Source organism: Bos indicus, chromosome 11, assembly GCF_029378745.1.
Source record: "Bos indicus isolate NIAB-ARS_2022 breed Sahiwal x Tharparkar chromosome 11, NIAB-ARS_B.indTharparkar_mat_pri_1.0, whole genome shotgun sequence".
In the NCBI taxonomy this organism is placed as follows: domain Eukaryota; kingdom Metazoa; phylum Chordata; class Mammalia; order Artiodactyla; family Bovidae; genus Bos; species Bos indicus.
This window is the reverse complement of record NC_091770.1, coordinates 5,956,130-5,980,266: the sequence shown is the minus strand read 5'-3', so window position 1 is coordinate 5,980,266 and position 24,137 is coordinate 5,956,130. Positions and strand designations below refer to the sequence as shown.

Below are 24,137 nucleotides of genomic sequence, written 5' to 3'. Positions count from 1 at the left end.
GGTGTGTGTGAAAAAAGACACTATAAAAGCAAATGTAAGGGTCTTAAGAAGCTTATTCTCAGACCTGATGTAGAAACGTGGCCTTTTAAATGATCAAAGCACTGAAAACAGTTTGCGAGATTGTTGTTCTGCTGCCCAGGTGTGTCTGACTCTTTGAGACCGCATGGACTGCAGCACACCAGGTCTCTCTGACCCTCACCATCTCCCAAAGTTTGTCAGAGTTCATGTCCATTGCATCGGTGATGCCATCCAGTCATCTCATCCTCTGATGCCCTCCTCTCCTGTCTTCAGTCTTTCCCAGCATGAGGGACTTCTCCAGTGAAAAAGCTTTTCCAAAGAAAAGCTCAGCTGTTTGCATCAGATGACCGAAATACTGGAGTTTCAACTTCAGCATCAGTCCTTCCAGTGGTTTGGCTGGTTTGATCTTGAGATTGACTGGTTTGATCTCCTTGCTGTCCAAGGGACTCTCAGGAGTCTTCTCCAGCACCATAGTTTGAAGGCATCAATTCTTTGGTGCTCTGCCTTCTTTACGGTCCAGCTCTCACAACCAAGCATGACTGGGAAGACCATAACCTTGACTGTATGGACCTTTGTCGGCAGAGTAATATCTCTGCTTTTCAACACACTATCTAGGTTGGTCATAGCTTTCCTGCCAGGAAGCAAATGTCTTCTGACTTCATGGCTGTAGTCACCATCTGCACTGATTTTAGAGCCCAGGAAGAGGAGATCTGTCACTACTTCCACCTTTCCTTCTCTATTTGCCATGAAGTGATGGGGCCGGATGCCATGATCTTAGTTTTTTAATATTTAGTTTTAAGCAGGCTCTTTCACTCTCCTCCTTCACCCTCTTCAAGAGGCTCTTTAGTTCCTCTTCACTTTCTGCCATTAGGTATCATCTTCATATCTGAGGTTGTTGAGTTTCTCCCACCTATCTTGATTCTGGCTTATAACTCATCCAGCCTGACATTTCCCGTGATGTGCTCAGCATATAGGTTAAACAAACAGGGTGACAGCAGACAGCCCTGTCATGCTCTTTTCTTAATCTTGAACCAATCAGATGTTCCATACAGGGTTCTAACTGTTGCTTCTTGACCTGCATACGGGTTTCTCAAGAGACAGATAAGACGGTCTAGTATTCCCATCTCTTTGAGAGCTTTCCATAGTTTATTATGATCCACACAGTCAAAGGCTTTGGCGTAGTCAATGAAACAGAGGTAGATGGTTTTTGGAATTCCTTAGCTTTCTCTATGATCCATTGATTGTTGGCAGTTTGATCTCTGTTTCCTCTTCCTTTTCTAAATTCAGCTTGAACATCTGGAAGATCTTGGTTCACATAATGCTGAAGCCTAGCGTGCAAGATTTCAAGCATGACCTTACTAGCATGGGAGATAAGTATAGTTGTCTGATGGTTAGCACATTCTTTAGTAATACCCTTCTTTGGAATTGGGATGAGGATTGACCTTTTCCAGTCCTGTGGCCACTGCCGGGTCTTCCAGATATGCTGACATATTGAATGCAGCACCTTGATGGCATCATCTTTTAGAGTTTTGGATAGTTGTACTGGAATTCTGTCACATCCACTGGCTTTAGTAACAGCTTTGTCTCCTAAGGGCCACTTGACTTCGCTTTCCAGAATGGCTTGCTCTGGGTGGCTTACCACACCATCTTAGTCATCTAGTTCATCTGGATCTTTCTTCTGTGCATTCTTTCCATTTTTTCTTGAACTCTTCAGCATCTACTAGGTCTCTACCATTTATTTCCTTTTTTGGGCCCATCTTTGGGCAAAATGTTCCCTTGATATCTCCAGTTTTCCTGAAGAGATCTCTAGTCTTTCCCCTTCTGTTTTCCTGTAGTTTTATGCACTGTTCATTGAAAAAGGCTTGTCTTGTCTCTCGTGCTTTTCTTTGGAAATCTGCGTTTAGTTGGATATACCTTTCCCTCTCTCCCTTGCTTTTCGCTTCTCTTCTTTCTTTAGCTATTTGTAAGGCCTCCTCAGATAACCACTTTGCCTTCTTGCTTTTCTTTTTCTTTGGGATGGTTTTGTTCTCTGCCTCCTGTACAATAACGGAGCTCCATCCGAAGTTCTTCAGGCACACTGGTTACAAGTCCTAATCTCTTGAATCTATTCGTTACCTCCACTGCATATTCATAGGAGACTTGATTTAAGATGTACCTGGCTGGCCTAAAGATTTTCCACACTTTCTTTAGCTTAAGACTGAATTTTGCTATGAGACGCTGATGATCTGAACCACAGTCAGCTCCAGGTCTTATTTTTGCTGACTGTATACAGCTTCTCCATCTTCGGCTACAAAGAATGTAATCAATTTGATTTCAATATTGGCCATTTGGTGATGTCCATGTATAAAGTCATCTCTTGTGTTGTTGAAAAAGGATATTTGCTATGACCAATGCATTCTCTTAGCAGAATTCAGTTAGCCTTTGCTAACTTTGCTTCATTTTGTTCTCCAAGGCTTATAACTTGCCTGTTGCTCCAGATATCTCTTAACTTTTGCATTCCAATCCCCAGTGATGAATAGAACATCTTTTTTTGATGTTAGTTCTAGGAGGTTTTCTAGGTCTTCATCACACTGATAAACTTCAGCTTCTTTGGCCATTTATTGCAAGATAAATGGAGAGAAATGAAAACAGTTCATTGTCCCCTTTTTTAATTTGAAAAAGAAAATGAATTATTTTCCAACAGTTATCAATCATCATCACTAAACCTGATTTTGTTAAGTCAATGAAACTTGGAAAAAAGAAATGGTTCCTAATGTTTGATAACATCGATTATTTTAAGTTGTTATGTATGTCCCGCCCCATTTGTTCCGCGTCAGCCACTGAGCCTGACGGCCACGGCACTGGAGACATTTCTGAGAACAGGGCGCTTGTGAACTGCGCTGTTAGCACTGTATTACTTTAAGGAGAGTTCCATGAAGAGCACTTGTACCCTGTTTTCTAAGATTTGGACAGCTGTCACCTGACACAGTCTAAATGTTGGGCCGCTTCCTCCAAACCAGATCACAAGTCCTCTCTTGCCCTCCCATTTTTTTCATAGCTTACGTCATGAATGCAGCTATTGAAACCAGAATTTATTTGGATCAAGAAACGTCTGCATATTTTGCAAATACTTCAGTTTAACTATTTGGGGGAAAGTTTCTCTGTTATTTACTCGGTATGTCAGAACGATGTTCCTTGTACACGTGCAGTAGCCAGCAGCTTGGCTTAAATCTTGAAGAAAATGATTAGAACATGAGTTGGGTTCTAACAAAGCAGCTGCCAAGCAGTTCTGCGCTTCCTCTTTCCTGCTCTGGCTTAAAAAGTATTTGCATTTCCGCTGCAGGAAAAGCTTTGCACCAATACATTCAAATTTGGGTTACATTTGAGGGTAAAATCTGTGTTTGCTGTTTTTCTCTTCTAGTTAAACTTGTCATCCCTTGGGTTGACGTCCAGAGGTTGGAGAGGACATCCAATGTCTTTCTGACGGATACCATACGCATCACCACCCAGAACAAGGAGCGGGACTTCTCCATGTTTCTAAACCTGGACGAGGTGTTCAAGATCATGGAGCAGCTGGCCGACGTGACGCTGCGGAGGCTGCTGGACAATGAGGGCTTCGACCTGGACCCGGGTCTGCAGGAGCCCAGCCAGATCACCAAGAGGTAGGAGGTTTCCCTCACCCCTCGGGGGCTTACGGCCCAGGCACCACCTCCCTGGACGTGTGCTTTGTTAGCTTCATTGCGTTAGATTGAAATTTCCCTCGTGACATAATCCGTGTTTTTCCCGTGTGATTGGCAGTAATGGTTTTTCATTTCCTTTATGCAGTAGGCTTTGATTCCTGCATCCAATTTCTCCTTCTTTTCAGATATTATTTCGAAATTGATTTTCATAAAAAAATACTTCCAGGAACTTCCCTGGTGGTACCATAGCTAAGACTCCTAGCTCTCACTGCCGTTATCCTGGGTTTGAGCTCTGATTGGGGAACTAAGCTGCAAGCCATGTGACACAGCAAAAAAAAAAAAAAAAAATTCCAGGAAATGCAATACGGGTAACCTCATGATAGAATTCTATTCAGCCTGGAACTTTATTAGTGCACATTAAAAAATATTTTGTTTTTCTTTCCTATTACTTTATAGAAGATGCTTTCAGAACCGCTGGATGTTTTTGGTCCTAATTTGTCTTAAGAAAGTTGATCCCCTTCATGGATCACAGTCTTGTCGTGGTGAAGGCCCTTGCATAAGTCAGTGGAGCTATGGAGCCTTGATGTGCAGGGCCACCCAAGACGGACAGGTCACTGTGGAGAGTTCTGGCAAAACGTGGTCCACCGGGGGAGGGAATGGCAAACCACTCCAGTATTCTTGCTGTGAGAACCCCATGCACAGTATGAAAAGAAAGGTGCCTTACTAAGAGTGTAATTGACATTCTCTGTTATTTGTTGGCTCCCAATAGATCCTGGACATGAGGACTTCTGAGGTAGTTGCCACTTTAAAGAAGTTTGACTTTATTATTCAAGATTCAAACTGTGATGTTTGAGCTTGATTCTGATTTCTGCCTTCATGGTGCTAACTGGGTAACCATAGAGCTGATGCCTTTATAAGAGTTCACGTTTGTGATCCTTTGAAAAGCAAGTTCCCCAGGAAGTGCTGCCCTGGCTGGATGTTTTTGATGTAGTTACAGAGTCACCACTGTTTTCTGAATACTGCTCATCATTAAAAAAATTTATTTTTATTTTGGTAAAATACACATCACATAGCTTCCCAGCTGGTGCTAGTAGTAATGCAGAAAACCCAAGAGATATAAGTTTGATCCCTGGGTTGGGAAGATCCCCTGGAGGAGGAAATGGCAGCCCACTCTAATATTCTTGCCTGGAGAATTCCATGGACGGAGGAGCCTCATGGGCTACACTTCATGGGGTCACAAAGAATCATCGGACATGACTGAACACACACACCATTTTAGTGCTTGACACATAATACAGATTTTGTCATCTTAACCATTTTTATTTTATTTGTTGAAACTTTTTTGAAAATGAATGAAAGTCTTTAAATTCTACTGTGTTTTACAGTTTTTAAAAGTTTCACACACATGATTTTTTAATTTTAGTTTTTATGTTTTGGCCACACTGTAAGGATCTTAGCTTCCCCACCAGGGATCAAACCCACACGCCCCATGCATTGGAAAGAAAGAAAGTGAAGTCGCTCAGCCGTGTCCAACTCTTTGCGACCCCGTAGACTGTAGCCTACCAGGCTCCTCCGTCCATGGGATTCTCCAGGCAAGAGTGCTGGAGTGGGTTGCCATTTCTTTCTTCAGGGGATCTTCCCAACCCAGGGATCGAACCCGGGTCTCCCACATTGGAGGCAGACTCTTTAACCTCTGAGCTACCACGGAAGCCCATGCGTCGGAATCCTGGAGTCTTTTTAAAAATTTTTTATTGTTAATTAGAGGATAATTGCTTTACAGTGTTGTTGGTTTCTGCCATCCAATAATGTGAATCAGCTGTAAGTATCCGTATGTCCTCTCCCTCCTGAGCCTCCCTCCCACCCCGTGGCTGTCGCACAGCAGCGGTTGAGCTCCCGTGCTGTACAGCGACTGCCCACGAGCTGTCCATTCACGCATGGTGGTGTGTGTCAGCGCCACTCTCTCAGTCCGTCCCGCCGCCCCTCTCCCCTGTGTGTTTACAGATCTGTTCTCTACGTCCGCGTCTCTCCCCCTGCCCTGCAAATAGGTCCGTCAGTACCTGTTTTCTAGATTCCATATATATGTGTTAATATATGATATTTGTTTTTCTCTTTCTAACTTACTTCACTCGGTATAACAAGCTCTAGGTTCATCTACCTCACGAGAACTGACTCACATGTGTTCCTTTTTATGGCTGAGCAATATTCCATTGTATACATGTACCACAACTTCTCTATACACTGATGTGTCGATGGACATCTAGGCAGGGAAGCATGGAGTCTTAACTGCTGGAGACCAGAGAAGTCCCCAGTATGATTTTATATTATCCCACAATAATCGTTTTTCAAATCCCTTACTCCTGTGTTGTCTCTCCCTCTCTTCTCTCTCCACTAGTAACTGCTAGTTTGTTCTCTCTCAGTCTGCTTTTTTTTGTTTTATTCACTAGTTTGTTGTATTTTGGGTTCTATGTATAAACGGTGTCATATGGTATTTGCCTGTCTCTGTCTGACTTACTTCACTTAGCCCTCCAAGTCCATCCCATCTGTGTTGCTAAATGGGAAAATTTCACTCTTTTTAGATGGCTGAGTAATATTCCATTGTGTACACACCACATCTTTATCTGCTCATCTGCTGGTGGACACCTAGGCTGTTTCCATGGCTTGGAAATTGTAAATAGCACTGCTCTGAACATTGGAGAGCATGTATCTTTTCAAATTACTGCTTCTATTTTTGGGGGGATACATATCCAGGAGTGGAATTGTTGTTCAGTCTCTAGGTCATTTCCGACTCTTTGTGACCCCATGCCAGGCTTCCCTGTCCCTTACTATCTCCCAGAGTTTGCTCAAACTCATGTCCATTGAGTTGGTGATGCCATCCAACCATCTCATCCTCTGTCATCCCCTTTTCCTCATGCCCTCAATCTTTCCCAGCATCAGGGTCTTTTCCAGTGAGTCGGCTCTTCACATCAAACGGCTAAAGCACTGGAGCTTCAGCTTCAGCTTCAATCCCTCCAATGAATATTCAAGGTTCATTTCCTTTAGGATTGATCGGTTTGATCTCTTTGCTGTCCAAGGGACTCTCAAGGGTCTTCTCCGGCACCACAATTTGAAAGCATCAGCTCTTGGACGCTCAGCCTTCTTTATGGTCCAACTCTTACATCCGTACATGAGTACTGGAAAAACCATCGCTTTGACTGTACAGACCTTTGCAAGCAAAGTGATATTTGCTTTTTAATATGCTGCCTAGGTTTGTCACAACTTTTCTTCCAAGAAGCAAATACCTTAATTTCTTGGCTGTAGTCATCATCCACAATGATTTTGGGGCCCAAGAAAATAAAGGCTGTCACTTTTCTATTTTCTCCGCATCTCTTTGCCATGAAGTGCTGGGACCAGAAGCTGTCATCTTAGTGGACTTACTCGGTCATGTGGTGTTTTAGTTTTCTGAGGAACTGCCATACTCTTCCCCATAGTGTCTGCACCAATTTCCATTCCCACCAACAGTGTAAAGGTTTCCCCCCCTTTTTTTTTTCACATCCTCACCAACATTTATTATTATTTGTGTTCTTTTTGATGACAACTCTTATGACCTGTGCCCGCTGATACCACGTTGTGGTTTTGACTTGCATTTTCCTAATCATTAGTGATCATCTTAATCATTTTTAAGCCTATGGTTCGTGGTATTATTAGTAAGTACATTCATGTTGCTGTGTAATTATCACCACCATTCATCTTTAGAGATCTCATCTTTCAAAATCGAACTCTGTCCACGTTAAACACTGGCTCCCCACCCATCCCCAAGTCCCTGGCACCCACCCTTCTACTTTCTGTCTCTGTCATCTGCCTCCTCTAGTGAAATCCTGAAGAATTTGTTTGTGGTGTGTGTGTGTGAGAGACTGTTTTACTTTACTTTGCCTAATGTCCTCAAGGTTCATCCACCCTGTAGATTGTCAGAATCTCCTTCCTTTTTAAGACTGAATAACAACACTCCATTGTACGTATATACTGCGTTTTGCTTACTAAGTGGATACTGAGTTCCTTCTCCCTTTGGCTGTTCTGAATAACGTTGCTGTGAATATGGGTGTGCAAATACCTCTTTAAGACTCTGCATTCAGTTCTTTTGGACACGCGCCCACCAGTAGAATTATTGGATCATATTGTAATTCTAGTTTAATTGTTTTAGAAGCCACTCCTCATTAAAAGTTTCTTAAAAACATTCATCTATTTTTAACACTGCTATTATTCCTTAAGGGTTTCCCTGATGCCTCAGTGGTAAAGATTCTGCCTGCCAACGCAGGAGACGAAGGTTTGATCCCTGGGTCAGGAAGATCCGCTGGAGAAGGGAATGGCTATCCGCTCCAGTATCCTGCCTGGAGAATTCATGGACAGAGGAGCCGGCTGGCTGCAGTGTCTGCTGTCTTCTTTGAACATTGAGGGCATTTAGGGGAGTGTGTGTCTTTTTAATTAGTGGTGTCTGAATGGCAGCAGTGTCTCAGAGTTTCCATGTGTTCAGAAAGGATTCAAAGACCCTTCCTGCCATGTGTATGTTGTAAATTGATCGCTTTTGAAAACAAAAGTGGAGTTTCGGGTAAAGTCCCACTGAATTTCACTTGGTGTTGTGTCATTTCTGATAATCTGAGGGTCCTTTGTGGAGGCTGGATGCTGCTCACCCCTCTTATGAAAGGGGACCCTTTGGTCTTCTGACTCCCAGCCCCTAGCTCCTCTGTGTACCTCTGGCCCCAGGCTTCCCATCACTGTGTCTGCTCCGTCTCAGGGCCCAGAAGACAACCCAGTACAGAGGGTCGTCTCTCTCCCGTATCGTCTCTCTCCTGTATTTCTTTAGTTGTCTCTATATAATTTGATACCTGAGTGTTTTTAGTCCAGCTTACAAAGATCTGTTAGAAATGAAGAAAGCCAATCCCTGTTGTGTGCATTGCTCAAGAGCTCATGGAGGGTTTCCCTGGTGGTCCAGTGGCTAAGACTGTGCTGCCCATGCCGGGGGCCTGGGTTCAATCCCTGATCAGGGAACTAGATCCCACATACCGCAACTAAGAGTCCCACGCCTCAGCCAAAGATCCTGCCTGCTGCAGTGAAGATTGAAGATCCTGCATGATGCAGCCAAGACCTGGTGCAGCCAAATCAGTAAATGTGAACGGAAAGAAAAGCACTCATGGGAACCACCAAGGAGAGCCTTGGCGTCTTTCACCACGTTTGCACACAGCCAGGGGAGGCCAGCTCATAGCTGAAGTGCTCTGGTCTGTCCACGGGCTTGGGGTCGCAGGTGATTCTTCACACAGTTCCTGGTGTGTGACTGTACTTCCAGGGGTGGCATTTTTAATTTGGGGTAGAAATGAGCAAAGGAAAGGAAAATGGAAGACCTGTGGCACTTAGGACCCTTTGGGAAACGTCATCTATTTTGGAACAAAACTCATCTGTGTTGAGAATCTTCCAGAAGCAGGTGAATTCTACCAGACTGTCGGCCCCACCCCCAAGTTCTGGAAGCTTGTAGAAAGGAGAGGAGAGAAAGGGCACAGAGGACCCCAGCGATGGCCAGTGGTGGGTTTGCCTGGCCCTCGGGTGTCTGGGGCCCCAAGGTGAATGTCAGGGTCTTGGTACATGGCGTATTTTGCCGGTCACTGCACTTGAGCGACTTCCTCCAAAAGTGAAAGGCATGTCGTGCACGCCGGCTCCTGGCAGGTCCTCACTTGCAGCTCTCTGTCCTGGAGACGTCAGCTTGTGGACATAAACAGGTAATGACTCAGTCAACTTGACATCCTGCCAGGACAGCCCAGGTTGAACTTGAGGAAAACAGGCTCTTCTTGCTCAGGGCACAGTGTGGGGCTGGAATGCTCCTCCCCCTTTTGTTGATGTAGCTTTACTTCCGTTCCCAGATACTGGCTTTGAAAGGTGTCCTTAGGGTCGGATTACGGGTTAGTCATGATTGCTGCTCGGGTGCTCCCCTGGGACTTTGAGGCACAGAGCAGAGGGAGCCCGGACATCCTAGGGGAGCAGGGAGGAGGGGATGGGGCTGACAGGACTCTCCAGAGGAAAGCCTGACCCTCCCGATGCAGGTGCGGGATCCAGGGGGCCAGCGGGGCAAGGCCTGGGAGGGGGCTTCCCAGAGGGCGGGAATGAGGAACAGATTGATTGGCCCTGACACTTCAACCAGGAAATATCAATTCTGAAGATGTAAAGGATGGGGTGAGATGAGGATAGCCCACTGTTTTAGGGGGACCTCACACAATTCATCTCAGGAGAGAGCCTTGGGGCCCCTGAAGCCAGTAACTGTGTGCAGGCTCCTTGGGCAGCCAGCTTCTGCTTTTCACTGGCACTTTATGGTTCTCTCTCTAGATCTTTTTTTTTTTTTTTTAATTTTGATTTTATATTAGATACTTCCCTGGTGGCTCAGCGGTAAAGAACAAGCCTGCCCAGTTCAGGAGACAAGAGACATGGGTTTGATCCCTGGGTCAGGAAGATCCCCTGGAGGAAGGCATAGCAACCCACTCCAGTCTTCTTGCCTGGAGAATCCCATGGACAGAGGAGCCTGGTGGGCTGCAGTCCATGGGGTCACAGAGAGTCGGACACGACCGAAGTGGTTAGCACAAGCACAATAGTTGGTTTACAATGCTGAGTTAGTTTTAGGTATCAGATCAGATCAGATCAGTCGCTCAGTCGTGTCCGACTCTTTGCGACCCCATGAATCACAGCACGCCAGGCCTCCCTGTCCATCACCAACTCCCGGAGTTCACTCAGACTCACAGCAGAGTGATTCAGTTACCCATATACATATATCCATTCTTTTTAAGATTCTTCTTCCATGTAGATTATTAGAGTATTGAGAAGAGTTCCTTGTGCTATACAGTCGGTCCTGTGATTACCTGTTTTACATATAGCAGTGTGTGTGTGTGTGAATCCTGAACTTCTAATTTACCCCTACCCTGCCTCTCCCCTTTGGTAACCATAAGTGTGTTTTCTAAGCCTGTGAGTCTGTTTTGTAAATAATTCATTTGTATAATTTTTTACATCCCACAAATCAGTGATAGATATGGTATTTGTCTTTCTCTGTCTTACTTCATTTAATATGATAATCTCTGTATGTCCATCCCTGTTGCTGCACATGGCATTATTTCATTCTTTTTTTAAACGTATGAGTAATATTCTGCTGTATATATTATATATACCACATCTTCTTTATCCGTTCAACTGTGGATGGACATTCAGGTTGCTTCCACGTCCTGGCTCTTATAAACAGTGCTGCAATGAACATGGGTATGTGTATCTTTTTGAGTTACCATTTCCTCCCGCTATATGCCCAGAAGTGGGATTTCAGGGTCATATGGTAGCTCTATTTTTAGTTTTTTAAAAAATTTAGTTATTTTTAATTGAAGGATAATTGCTTTACAGTATTGTATTGGTTTCTATCAAACATCAGCATATTTTTAAGGAACCTCCACTCTGTTCTCCATAGCGGCTGCAACAATTTACATTTCCACCAACAGAGTAGGAGAGTCCATACTAGATTCTTACACATTTGCTTTGTGGTAATTCATGGTGTTACTCAAACCAGGAAGGCAGACTTGCCCTGGTCTGTGTTCGCAGAGGTGACTTGTTCAGCCTTTGCTTCTCACTCCAAAGGCTGGCCATGGGGTAGGGAGGGGGCTGGAGAGGGGCAGGAACTGGGGGCCTAGCACCTTTCTGCATCCCCTTTTATACCAGGTTGTGCCAGGGGTTTAAAAGTGTTTTTATTTCTAATCTACCATGGACAGAGGAGCCTGGTAGGCTGCAGTCCATGAGGTCGCTAAGAGTCAGGCACGACTGAGTGACTTCACTTTCACTTTTCACTTTCATGAATTGGAGAAGGAAATGGCAACCCACTGCAGTGTTCTTCTTGCCTGGAGAATCCAGGGTCGGGGAAGTCTTGTGGGCTGCCGTCTATGGGGTCGAACAGAGTTGGACACGACTGAAGCGACTTAGCAGTGAGTTCAGTCACCATGTCTGCCTCTCTCCCTTCCCTCTCCTTTGCCAGGGACCTGGAAGCTAGGGCACAGAATGAGTTCTTCCGGGCCTTCTTCAGGCTGCCAAGGCGGGAGAAGCTGCACGCCGTCCTGGACTGTTCCCTCTGGACCCCATTCAGCCGCTGTCACACCGCCGGGCAGATGTTCACCTCCGACAGTTACATCTGCTTTGCCAGCAAGGAGGCCGGCTGCTGCAAAGTCATCCTGCCGCTCAGAGAGGTAGACCTGTTGTCCTCCCGGAGGGCGGGGCGCCAAGGGGGCCGTGGTTGCTGGGAGACAGAGGGGATGGATGCTCACAGGGCAAGGCTCTGCCTCTGAGGATGGGTGAGTCTAGAGGGATGCTTGGCCTGAGTTGACCAGGGGCCCCTGCTTTTTTCTGTTGTTGCCTGGCAAGCTGAAATTTGCATAGGTGTGAATGGTGAGAACAGGCACCCTGGCCTCCACATTATTGATAAAGCTCTTATAAAATGTTCATGCCTAGCAATGAAAGCTTTTCCAACAGCCCTTAGGAAGGAGTCCTCCCTTTCACCCACCAGGAGGGAAGAGAAAAAAGTGACCTATTAAAAAATGACCTTTTGAAAAGAAATGTCAAGTTGCTTCATTTGTATATCTTTCTAGAATTTTATGTAAAAATTTAGAAAAATGAAGAATCCTCCTGCAGTGCAAGAAACACGGGTTCAATCCCTGAGTCAGAACCGTCCCTGGAGAAGGGAATGGCTACCTACTCCAGTATTCTTGCTCGAAGAATCCCATGGACAGAGGAGCCTGATGAGCTACAGTCGGTGGAGTTGCAAAGTCTGACACGACTGAGCAACTAACACTGTCACTTTCCAGCTATAAAATTCCAGAGTTCTCTTCTTGGAAGTGGAGTCTGCTTTGAGATCTGTTGAGCTCAGTCCTGTGGTTTTGGGGCCTGTCTGTAGTGACAGGACCCACAGCTCTGCCAAATGTCAAGACTTCCAAACTCTTGCTGTTATAATGTACAGACTAAGCAGTATTCAGAAAAACTCAATTTTTTCATTCATGTGATTGGTTCCCATTTTTCTGCAGCAGATGACTTCATTTTACAAATGCCCTTAGAGCAGAGCAAGAATTCCTTATATAGTTATTTTTTAAAATTATATACATATAATGTGAAGTCAAGTGGGCCTTAGGAAGCATCACTATGAACAAAGCTAGTGGAGGTGATGGAATTCCACTTGAGCTATTTCACATCCTAAAAGATGATGCTGTGAAAGTGATGCACTCAGTATGCCAGGAAATTTGGAAAATGCAGCAGTGGCCACAGGACTGGAAAAGATCAGTTTTCATCCCAATCCCAAAGAAAAGCAATGCCAAAGAATGCTCAAACTACTGCACAATTGCACTCATCTCACACTAGTAAAGTAATGCTCAAAATTCTCCAAGCCAGGCTTCAACAGTGTGTGAACCGTGAACTTCCAGATGTTCAAGCTGGTTCTTAGAAAAGGCAGAGGAACCAGAGATCAAATGGCCAACATCCGCTGGATCATCAAAAAAGCAAGAGAGTTCCAGAAAAACATCTATTTCTGCTTTATTGACTATGCCAAAGCCTTTGACTGTATGGATCACCACAAATGTGGAAGAGTATTCCCATTCTTAAAGAGATAGGAATACCAGACCACCTGACCTGCCTCTTGAGAAATTTGTATGCAGGTCCGGAAGCAACAGTTAGAACTGGATAAGAAACGATGGACTGGCTCCAAATTGGGAAAGGAGTACGTCAAGGCTGTATATTGTCACCCTGTTTATTTAATTTATATGCAGAGTACATCATGAGAAACGCTGGGCTGGATGAAGCACAAGCTGGAATCAAGATTGCCGGGAGAGTTATCAATAACCTCAGATATGCAGATGACACCACCCTTATGCCAGAAAGCAAAGAAGAACTAAAGAGCCTCTGGATGAAGGTGAAAGAGGAGAGTGAAAAAGTTGGCTTAAAGCTCAAAGTTCAGAAAACTAAGATCATGGCATCTGGTCCCATCACTTCATGGGAAATAGATGGGGAAACAGTGGCTGACTTTATTTTTTGGGGCTCCCAAATCACTGCAGATGGTGACTGCAGCCATGAAATTAGAAGACGCTTGCTCCTTGGAAGAAAAGTTATGACCAACCTAGACAGCATATTAAAAAGCAGAGACATTACTTTGCCAACAAAGGTCCATCTAGTCAGGGCTATGGTTTTTCCAGTGGTTATGTATGGACGTGAGAGCTGGACTATAAAGAAAGCTGAGCACTGAAGAGTTGATGCTTTTGAGCTGTGGTGTTGGAGAAGACTCTTGAGAGTCCCTTGGACTGCAAGGAGATCCAACCAGTCCATCCTAAAGGAAATCAGTCCTGAATATTCATTGGAAGGACTGATGCTGAAGCTGAAACTCCAATACTTTGGCCACCTGATGCAAAGAGTTGACTCATTGGAAAAGACCCTGATGCTGGGAGGGATTGGGGGCAGGAGGAGAAGGGGATGACAGAGGATGAGATGGTTGAATGGCATCACCGACTCAATGGACATGAGTTTGAATAATCTCTGGGAGTTGGTGATAGGCAGGGAGGCCTGGCATGCTGCAGTCCATGGGGTCACAAAGAGTCGGACATGAGTGAGCAACTGAACTGAACATATACATACATACCATTTTAACTATTTTTAAGTGTTGTGGTTCAGTGGTATTAAGTACATTCACGTTTTGTGCAACCATCACCAGAATTTTTTCATCTTTCCAAACTGACACCCTGTCCCCATTAAACAATAGCACCCCAAATCCCCCTCCTTCAGCCCTAGGCATCCACCACCGTCCTTTCTGCCTCTATGAATCCTGACTCTTCTGTGCTCAGTCATGTCCAACTCTTTGTGACCCTATGGACTACAGCCCACCAGGTTCCTGTGACCATGGAATTCTCTAGCCAAGAATACTGGAATAGGTTGCCATTTCCTCCTCCAGGGAATCTTCCTGACCTAGGGATCATATCTGCATCTCTTATGTCTCCTGCATTGACAGGTGGATTCATTACCACTGAGGTACCTGGGAAGCCCTGACCCCTGTAGGTCTCTTGTATCAGTGAAATCCTACAAAATTTGTCATTTTGTGACTGGCTGTATCACTTAGCAGAACGTCCTCAAGGTGAATCCATATTGCAGCACCTGTCAGAATATCCATCCTTTCTGGGACTTCCTGGGTCCAGTGGTTAAGAATCTGCTTGTCAATGCAGGGGACACAGGTTCAAGCCCTGGTCAGGGAACTAAGATCTTGTATGCAACATGGTTTGGCAAAAAAAAAAAAAAAAAAAGAATATCCATGCCTTTTAAGACTGAATAATGTCCCACTGTGTGTAGACCCATGTTTTGGTTTTGTTCTCGTCTGTTAATCCAGCCAGGGGCACTTGACTTACTCCCACTTTGGGCTGTTGTAAATACACCACATCCCATACTTTCTAACTTTGTACTGGTTCCTTATTGCAGTTATTGGGTTTGTCCTTCTCTCTCTGTTTCCTGAATCTGCAATTGAACTCCTGCCCCTCTTCTCTCTTGCTGTGCCTCTGTGCGCATGACTGTGCAACAGGTTGTGAGCATCGAGAAAATGGAGGACACGAGTCTGCTGCCAAACCCCATCATCGTCAGCATCCGGAGCAAGATGGCCTTCCAGTTCATTGAGCTCAGAGATCGTGACAGCCTGGTGGAGGGTCTGCTGGCGAGACTGAAGCTGGTGCATGCCGACCACCCTGTGCACTATGACACCACCCTGGATGAGGAGCTGGTATGATCTCTGGAGACAGCAGGAGTCTGTAAATGGAAAATCCCTTTTTTTCCCCCAGCACCTCTAGGGCAGGTGTCTTCAAAGGGGAGTGCATGTAACAATGACCTACTTGGGTACCAGAAAAACGTCAGTGATGCTGGACCTGGGTAGCAGACAATCTGATACCATCTGTAATGCGCTGGGTGTCCTGAGTGGGTATGGCAAGGTTAGAGGGGGTTGAAGGGGACTCACTTACAGGTTGGAGGGGCTAATGGGGCTCACAGGTTAGAGGGGTTGATGGGGTACACTCAGGTGTCAGGGATCAACAGGCCATCTTCTCAGTGGTTGGAGGGTTTGGTGGGGAATCAACACATAGGTGAGTGGACACCCTCTTTATTAGAGAGGTCAGTGCCCTCATCCCCCTGAGGTTGGAGGGGATGATGTTATAGTATTTGGGGGCAGGTGTAAGTTGCGCAAAGAGATGATTCACTGTCTTTAAGACTGGACAGCTGCCACGGGAGATCCAGATCTGCTGCACCTAGTCCCTGATTCTTTCACACCCGTCCTCCTTGTTTTTGGACCTCTTTTCATCTGAGTAGTGACAGGAGGAAAGGAGAGGAAGTCTCTCAGTTCCCTAGAGCCGCTCTCTCCAGACGCCCATCCTCAGGTCTAGATGCTGAGGGTGCGATGTTTCCTTCCTGGCCCCGCGCGGGGCCATGTTCTGTGAGCCAGGGAGCAGCGGTGCTGGGAAAGCCCCGTGGACCACGCTCCTTCCTGAGGATCAGCTCCGTTGGGTGTAGTGTTAGACTGCCTTTCTCGTAAGTCCCAGGCAGATAGGCATGTTTATTATACTCACACATCCAAAGACAAAGACTGCCCCGTAACTAAAGCAGGGACTTTCTCTTTTTGTCATTCTTTCTTTTCCTTCCCATGCAGACCTCACCCGTGTTTCATTCAACAAGCTTGTGCAGTGGCAGCCACAGGTTTGGGGGTCTTGAGATGGTGTCTTCGCAAAATAGCGAGGAAAGGGAGAAAGAAACGAGCCCACGGATGCACCCCGAGGCTTTCAGGCAGTCGGGCAGCCAGAGCCCGGACTCGGGATTGGTGAGTGACGTGGCTCCACCCTCACACATGGAGGTGGTGGGGCGTGGCTTCCAGGCCCCTCCTGGGGTGGGCCTGACACAGGTTACTGGGCAACCCTGGGCACCTCATTGGCAAAAAGTGGAAGAGGGCAGAGATGCCAGTGGCCTGCACGCTTCCGGGTGGGTGGAGGATGTGGTGGGACGTTGGGGGGCAGTGACTTTCCACCTGCCCTTCAGGAAGCATCTATCCCTGCTCTCCTTGTGGGGTCTCCAGGTGCAGAACAAGTCTGCCTCCTTTTATGCAGTGGCATCAGCGGGACTCCTGGTACAGCGCTTCTTTTTTGGCCCCTGGCTGTTTTCTAGTTTTACTAAACTAAAAATACCTTGGTTACACTTGTGATTGTTTTCTCCTCTGCAGGGAGACTCTGTGGGCAGTGCTTGAGTGGTAAATAGACTAGAAGCCGAGCTATGAGATGGTGCCCTGGCAGGAGGCACGCTGTGTGGGCACCGCCAGTACCAGGGTGGCTGTGAACAGGGTATCTGCCCCTTAGCCGCTTAATGGCTCATGTATCACGGATTGTTAGCTTTATTTATTCAGGGTGCAGCCTTCTGATGTGCTGTTCAGAGATGCTCACTGAATGCTCATTGTTTCAACAAATAAGAATATTGACTATATGTGTGCACCTCTCCCATGACTGGAGAATACAGATAATTAAGAGCATACATAAACTTCTTGTTTAAAAGGCACGGAAACATTCCTGCCAGCTAGGAATTCTAAAGAATTTTCAAAATTCATAGTTTGAAGAGACTTCCAGTTGCCTAGAGACATCGTCTCCTTCTCATCTCTGCTACTGAGAACAATGTCATTTTTTTTCCAGTTGGCAATTTTTCCTCTGGCTGTCAGGAAGTTCCAGGCAAATTATGAGAGCCCCTGGCTCCCCTCTGCCCTCTGAGCTGACCTGTTTCAGAAACTGGTTTGGCATGGACATCCTGAGAGGCTTCCCCATCCTCACCCCGCCCCACCCTCCATCGGCTTTGCGTTCCCGTAGTAGTTCAGATGAGCACATTCTTACTGTCAACTTTGCCAAGGAAATGGCATTTTATTCATGTCAGGTCTCCCACGGGGCTCTGAATTCCTGACGGGCTAGTGACCTTTACATCCTGCATGCTGCTGGGCGTTCAGAGGTGTCTGCCCAGCGAATTGCCTGGCGCAGGTGGGTCCTCTCTCAGCTGAGGGAGCACCCTCTGTGACGGGCTGTGGACGGTGAGTCTTCATACACCGAGCGTGTTTCCGCTTCCAGTCCAGGGAACAGATCAAGGTGAGCCTCTGGAACGACCACTTTGCGGAGTATGGCAGAACAGTGTGCATGTTCCGCACAGAGAAGATCCGGAAGCTGGTGGCCATGGGGATCCCCGAGTCCCTGCGCGGCAGACTCTGGCTTCTTTTCTCAGGTGAGGGTTTCCGGGGTCTCCAGGCCCAGCTTTTATTTCTGGAGGCCCTGACCTGAGAGGGGGGGTGGGGTGTGTGTGTGTGTGTGTGTGTGCATGCAGACGGGTCCTCTCGGCCTGTGATATGCCCGGCTGGGACCTTGGGACCTTCCTGTGTGGACTGTGGGCCAGGCTGCAGCAACCTCTGGGCTCTGGGGTCCCTGGTCAGCGTGAGGTCTGGCAGAGGGATTGCCTCCCCTTCAGCCGTGATTTTATGAGTCTCTTCATTGTCCTCAGAATTCTATTCAGAACCCCCTGGACATGCAGTGTCTAGATGTCTGGAGACCTGAAAACGTCTTCAAAAGTCGTTCACTTGTGTGCTTTACAATAACTCCCTCTGGGGACACTTCCTCCTGTGCCCCCGCTGCGGGGAATGCACACAGAGCCTGCCCGCATCTTCCTCCTGCTTTGCTGGATCTGGGACTCTCCCTCTGCTGCTTTGGGGCATCTCTCATCTGACGCTTGCCGGTGGATGGGCTGAGCCTGGGGCCCAGGTCTCCAGAGGCATCTTCTGTGAGCCGTGTGGCGCCACTCGGTGAAGGAACGGGGGCCGACCAGCAGGAAGGGAGGGCCCTGCGGTCCAGGGTGTGACTGCTGCTCCTTTCGTGGTGCTGAGGGGATAGCGGCCAGGGCTCCACCTTCCTCGGAGACCCTTCTGGGAGCCTTACGGGCGTCCTCGTGTGCTCCACAGAACATGTGCTCCATAGCTTTTTTAAAAATTAATTTGTACTTTATTTTTGGTTGCACTGGGTCTTCATTGGTGCACACAGGCTTTCTCTCGTTGCGGCAGATAGGCCACATACATACATCTGTAACTGAGGAATACAACTGATTATAAATATATTAGTATAAAGCTATTTTTAGCATGAGCTCTTCTCCCCCTCTCTCTGTAAGGTTATTCTTAGAAAAGCCATATTACTTCATTTTTCCTTTCCTTTTTGTTTTTAGCAGAAGTGAAGTTCCTTTTGGTCATGTGTGGTCTTAACTATTTTGTGTTGCTTAGATAGTGAGACCCCACTGAGGTCCTCCGACAGGACCGGCCCCTCCCCGTGTGGACTCTCTCCCAGAAATCAGCCCCATATTGGAGAAGAGCCGATTAACAGTGTTGTGAGAGTTTCAGTTGAACAGCAAAGGGACTCGGCCATACAGACGCGTATCCATTCTCTCCCAGACTCCCCTCCCATCCAGGCCGCCACCTAACATTGAAATGTTACTTGTAAATCACCAGATGCCGTCACGGACCTTGCCGCGCATCCGGGTTACTACGGCAACCTGGTGGAGGAGTCCATGGGAAAGTGTTGCCTGGTGACGGAGGAGATAGAGCGGGACCTGCACCGTTCCTTGCCGGAGCACCCCGCCTTCCAAAACGAAACGGGCATCGCAGCGTTGAGGAGAGTCCTGACGGCCTATGCCCACAGGAACCCCAAGATCGGGTACTGCCAGGTGAGCTGGGCGCTGCAGGGCCATCCCAGACCAACCACCCAGGCCTCGGGTGCCATGTTCTTAGCCATCTGTACCAAGGACTGTCCTGTGGAGGCAATCGGCCTCGTGGAGTCAGACAAGCTGATGATGTGGGAGGAGTGTTACCCAGTGCCCAGGAGAGTGTGGCATGAGCTGGCCCCTGTCCTCAGGAGGCCATTCGGCCTTCATGGCCTCCCAGCCTCCACTGCAGGAGCTGCTCTGGAGGGTCCTATCTCTAAACTGTACAGAAGTCATCAGGATTATTTTTAAATCTGAACATAGACACAGAGATTAGTGGGGTTGGGTTCTGAGCCTAAGGCGTGCTCCACAGCCCAGCCCAGCATCACTCCCTGGGGGCCAGGGACAAAGCAGTGGCTGATGATTCAGCCCAGCAGGTCTTGTGAGGCCCACGTTGATAACTGTGGTCATTCCAGATCAGTCTTGATTGGCTGGGTATACTGCATCTCTCATCTGTGTAGTCTGGACTTCTGTGGATCCCTTGGGCTTGTGTGTTGTTGAATGTCTGTGTGGTACACGTGACCTGGTCAGTAATTGTCCGCTCCCCTGTGAATCCCCTGAGCAGTCCATGAACATCCTGACCTCCGTTCTGCTGCTGTATGCTAAGGAGGAGGAAGCCTTCTGGCTGCTGGTGGCTGTGTGTGAGCGGATGCTGCCCGACTACTTCAACCACCGAGTCATTGGTAACTGCTCCCTTCCCCTCTGTCCCTCGGGGTGGTTATACAGAGACTCGGCTGGTCTCTGCACCAGCACCGTCTGACTCTTGAATCTTCAAAACTAACTGATGTAACTCTCTGCACAGTTTTGGCAAAAGGGTGGAATGTGGTAACCCAACTGCTTCTTTGCCACAAACTCTTACAGATTTTTTTTTCTTTTTGGCTGTGCTGTGTGGCATGAGGTATCTTAGTTCTCTGACCAGGAATCAAACCCATGCCTCCTGCAGTGGGAGCACAGAGTCTTAACCACTGGATCCCTGGGAAGTCCCCTCTTACAGATTTTTGGATAAAGAAAAATTATTTTATATGGATAGCTGAACTTAAGGAAAGAAAAATCCCTAGGTTCAAAAAGCAAGTCCAAAAGTGAAAACCACAGAGGTTTTTTGCTGATGCTGAGGCCTGGAAAGAGAGGAGGGCTCATTCTTGGTCCCCAGGGAGCTTGCAGATAGTAGATGGAGGGAGTAGAGCAATAATGGAGACCCTTGAGGCCCGACATCAAGGGCAGAGGAGGAGAGCTCCTCACTTATCCAGGCTGATTGTAAGAAAGGGCAGCTGTGACTGCCCGGGCTCTGGGCAAACCTGTGTGTGACCCCTCAGTGCCCAGGCATGTGCGCTGCTGACCTTCGTGTGGTTGAGATTTGAATTTGCACCCTCTCTGTGATCCAGCTACCTCCTCGTGGAGAAAATGACACGGAAATTGCTCTGGCCAGGCGATACTCTTAGGGACACCGTATAGTAATCCAGAATGAGAGATGGGAATGGCCTAAACTTAGGGTGGCAGCCGTGGCATTAGAAACAGAAGAAGCGGTGTGAGATGGAATTTGGCAAAGGACTGGATGTAGGGACAAGGCAAGAAGAAGAGGCTTGAAGACTGAGATCTAAAAACTGAGGGAGTATGATGACCACCAGGAGGGAGGGAGGTCTGGCTGGGAAGGAGGTGGCCTTTGACTTCTCCCCTGGCCCCCTTCCTGTGTTTGGGTGGCTAATTGGTTTGCTACCCTCTTCCGTTCATTTCAAAGGAGGTACTTAATGTTGTACAGAGCAGCAAGGAGTAACCAGAACCTCGAGGTCACTGGGGGGCCTGCTGTCCAAGCCCTCACTGGGTGATGTGACAGATGGTAGTCAGCAGTGAGCAGTAGACCCTCCATGATAATGTGACCACCACCCCAATGCAGGGAACGTTTCTACAACCCACAGAGTTCCCTGCCACACACAACACCTGGTACTGATTTCTGTCACCACAGGTTTACTTGGCTTGTTCTTGAACTTGGAATAAATGTAATAGTAGAGAATGTTCTGACTTCCTTCGCTCAAGATACTGTTGGTACATCAGCAGGTCCTTTTCATTGCCGCGTGCCATTTCATGGTGCGTTCACACCATGATTCTTTCATCCCAGTCATCGGAGTTTCCAGTTTCTTCTTATAAGTCCCAGGGAACATCCGAGTATAAGTCTTTTTGGAATATATATTGACACTTTTCTTAGGATTTACCCAGGAGTAGAATTCCTGGGTCACGGTTAGATATATGCTTAACTTTATAAGAAACTGTCAGTTTTCCAAAATGGACAAAACGTATTCACATTATCTCATACCAGCAACGCATGGGAGTTCCAGTTGCTCCATATCCCTGTTTATACTTGGAATTTTATGTCTTTTTAATTTTAGCCATTCTGGTGGGTTAGAGTGGTATATCGTGGTGATTTTAATTTCCATTTCTCTAATCATTGTTAATGATGTTGAACCTATTTTTCTGTGCTTATTGGCCATTTGTCACTTTAGAAATGTACAAATCTTTTGCTTTTTTTTTGTTTAAAGATTTGTTTATTGATTTCTTATTATCGAGTTGCTTCAGTTCTTTATTTTTGATTACAAAACCTTTGTCAGATATAGTTGCCACAAATATTTTCTCTGAGTTTGAAGTTTGCATTTTCATTTTATGAATGGTCTCTTTTGAAGAATACCAGTCTTTAATTTTGATGAAATCCAATTCATAATTTTTCTATGGTTAATGCTTTTGTGTCCTAAGAAATTTTAGCCTTTTGCCTGTATTTTCTTTTAGATGTTTTTTCAGCATTAGCTTTTATACCTAAGTCCATGACACATTTCATAGGTCTTTTTCTGAATGGTTTGAGGTAGGAAGAGGGTCCCTTCCCCCTCCCCCGCCCACGTAGGTGGGCACTTGATTCAGCACTGTTTTATTTATAATTGAAGGGTAATTGGTTTACAATATTGTGTTGGTTTCTGCCATACATCAGCATGAATCAGCCATAGGTATACATATGTCCCTTCCCTCCTGAACCTCCCTCCTGCCTCCCACCCAATCCTACCCCTCTAGGGTGTCAGAGAGCACCAGTTGGGCTCCCTGAGTCATATAGCAAATTCCCACCTGCTCTCTGTTTTATATATGGTAGTGTATATGTTTCAAGGCTACTCTCTCCTTTCGTCTCTTCCTCTCCTTCCCCAACTGCGTCCGTAAGTCTGTTTTCTGTGTCTGGGTCTCCACTGCTGCCCTGTAAATAGGCTCATCAGAACCATCTTTCTAGATTCTGTATATATGCATTAATATACAATATTTGTTTTTCTCTTTCTGACTTACTCTGTATAATCGACTCTAGGCTCATCCACCTCATTAGGACTGACTCAAATGTGTTCCTTTTTATGGCTGAGTAATATTCATTGTATACATGTACCACAGCTTCTTTATCCATTCATACTTTGATGGACATCTAGTTTGCTTCCATATCCTAGCTGTTGTAGATAGGAGCACTGTTTTTGAAAATGCCAGATGAAAATACTATCCTTCCCCCATTGCATCACCTTGGTCCAAACATCAGAAGTCAGTGAACCAAGTGTGAGTCCTTTCCTGGACTCCCATCCTGTGTCATGGTTCTGTGTATCTCAGAGCAGCTCTAATCTGAGAGGGAGTGACTCCCTCTGCAGCCAGTCTCCGTGGCTCCTTCCCCAGGGGCCCAGGTGGACCAGTCCGTCTTCGAGGAGCTCATCAAGGAGCAGCTCCCTGAGCTGGCGGAGCACATGCACGACCTCTCGGCCCTGGCGTCCATCTCCCTGTCCTGGTTCCTCACGCTCTTCCTCAGCATCATGCCCCTGGAGAGTGCCGTGAACGTGGTCGACTGCTTCTTCTACGATGGCATCAAGGCCATCTTCCAGCTGGGACTGGCTGTGTTGGAGGCCACTGCCGAGGGCCTGTGCAGCAGCAAGGATGACAGCCAGGCCTTCATGGTCCTCAGCAGGTGAGGCAGGGAGCCCTGTGGCTGGACTGGGCTGTCACTGTGGGGCTCCCCTCCACTCTGCCACCTTGTGGTCCCCTGTGGCCAAGCCATCGGCGACCTTGTCATCCTAGCCACCTTCCCTCGCTCCTGTCCACCAAGAGGCAGGAAGGTGAGGGTACTGCTGTCTTTCTCTGAACAGGTTCAAGTGTCCTAAGTCTAGATGGACCTCCAGTGACCTTGAACGGAAGGAGGGCAGGCGGGCAGGGAAACATGGGCCTTAGGAAGCCACCTGGGGGATGTGGACGTTTTGTGCACAGAAACGGGTGTGTTGCAGTGAAGGCAAAGCCCGCTAGCCCGGGGATGTGTGGAACTAAGGGCAAGCTGGCTGATAAATGACAAGTTCCTGTTCAGAATACTGTGGAAACACAGTATTTACATCACTGGAGAGTCAAAAAAGTGAAAGTGTTAGTCGCTTAGTCATGTCCTACTCTTTGCGACCCCGTGGACTGTAGCCCACCAGACTCTGTCCATGGGATTTCCCAAGCAAGAATACTGGAGCAGGTTGCCATTCCCTTCTCCAGGGGATCTTCCCGACCCAGGGATTGAAACCTGGGTGTGTCACATTGCAGGCAGATTCTTCACTGTCCGAGCCACCAGGGAAGCCAGAGTGTCAGAGACCTAGGAAAACTTCCTACGGCTCCAGGGGC

At 47.0% G+C, this 24,137-nt stretch overlaps 1 protein-coding gene across 6 annotated transcripts in view; it reads left to right on the top strand.

Annotated features, from left to right (window-relative positions):
• TBC1D8 (TBC1 domain family member 8) overlaps nucleotides 1–24,137 on the top strand; it is a 141,296-nt gene that overhangs the window by 86,713 nt on the left and 30,446 nt on the right. For all 6 annotated transcript variants that reach the window (XM_070798300.1, XM_070798299.1, XM_070798301.1 and 3 more), the window contains 8 exons: nucleotides 3,419–3,659; nucleotides 11,698–11,905; nucleotides 15,262–15,456; nucleotides 16,372–16,539; nucleotides 17,819–17,969; nucleotides 19,234–19,448; nucleotides 20,050–20,167; nucleotides 23,166–23,451. In XM_070798300.1, coding sequence (XP_070654401.1) covers nucleotides 3,419–3,659; nucleotides 11,698–11,905; nucleotides 15,262–15,456; nucleotides 16,372–16,539; nucleotides 17,819–17,969; nucleotides 19,234–19,448; nucleotides 20,050–20,167; nucleotides 23,166–23,451 — 1,582 coding nt within the window. The remainder of the gene's footprint in view (nucleotides 1–3,418; nucleotides 3,660–11,697; nucleotides 11,906–15,261; nucleotides 15,457–16,371; nucleotides 16,540–17,818; nucleotides 17,970–19,233; nucleotides 19,449–20,049; nucleotides 20,168–23,165; nucleotides 23,452–24,137) is intronic.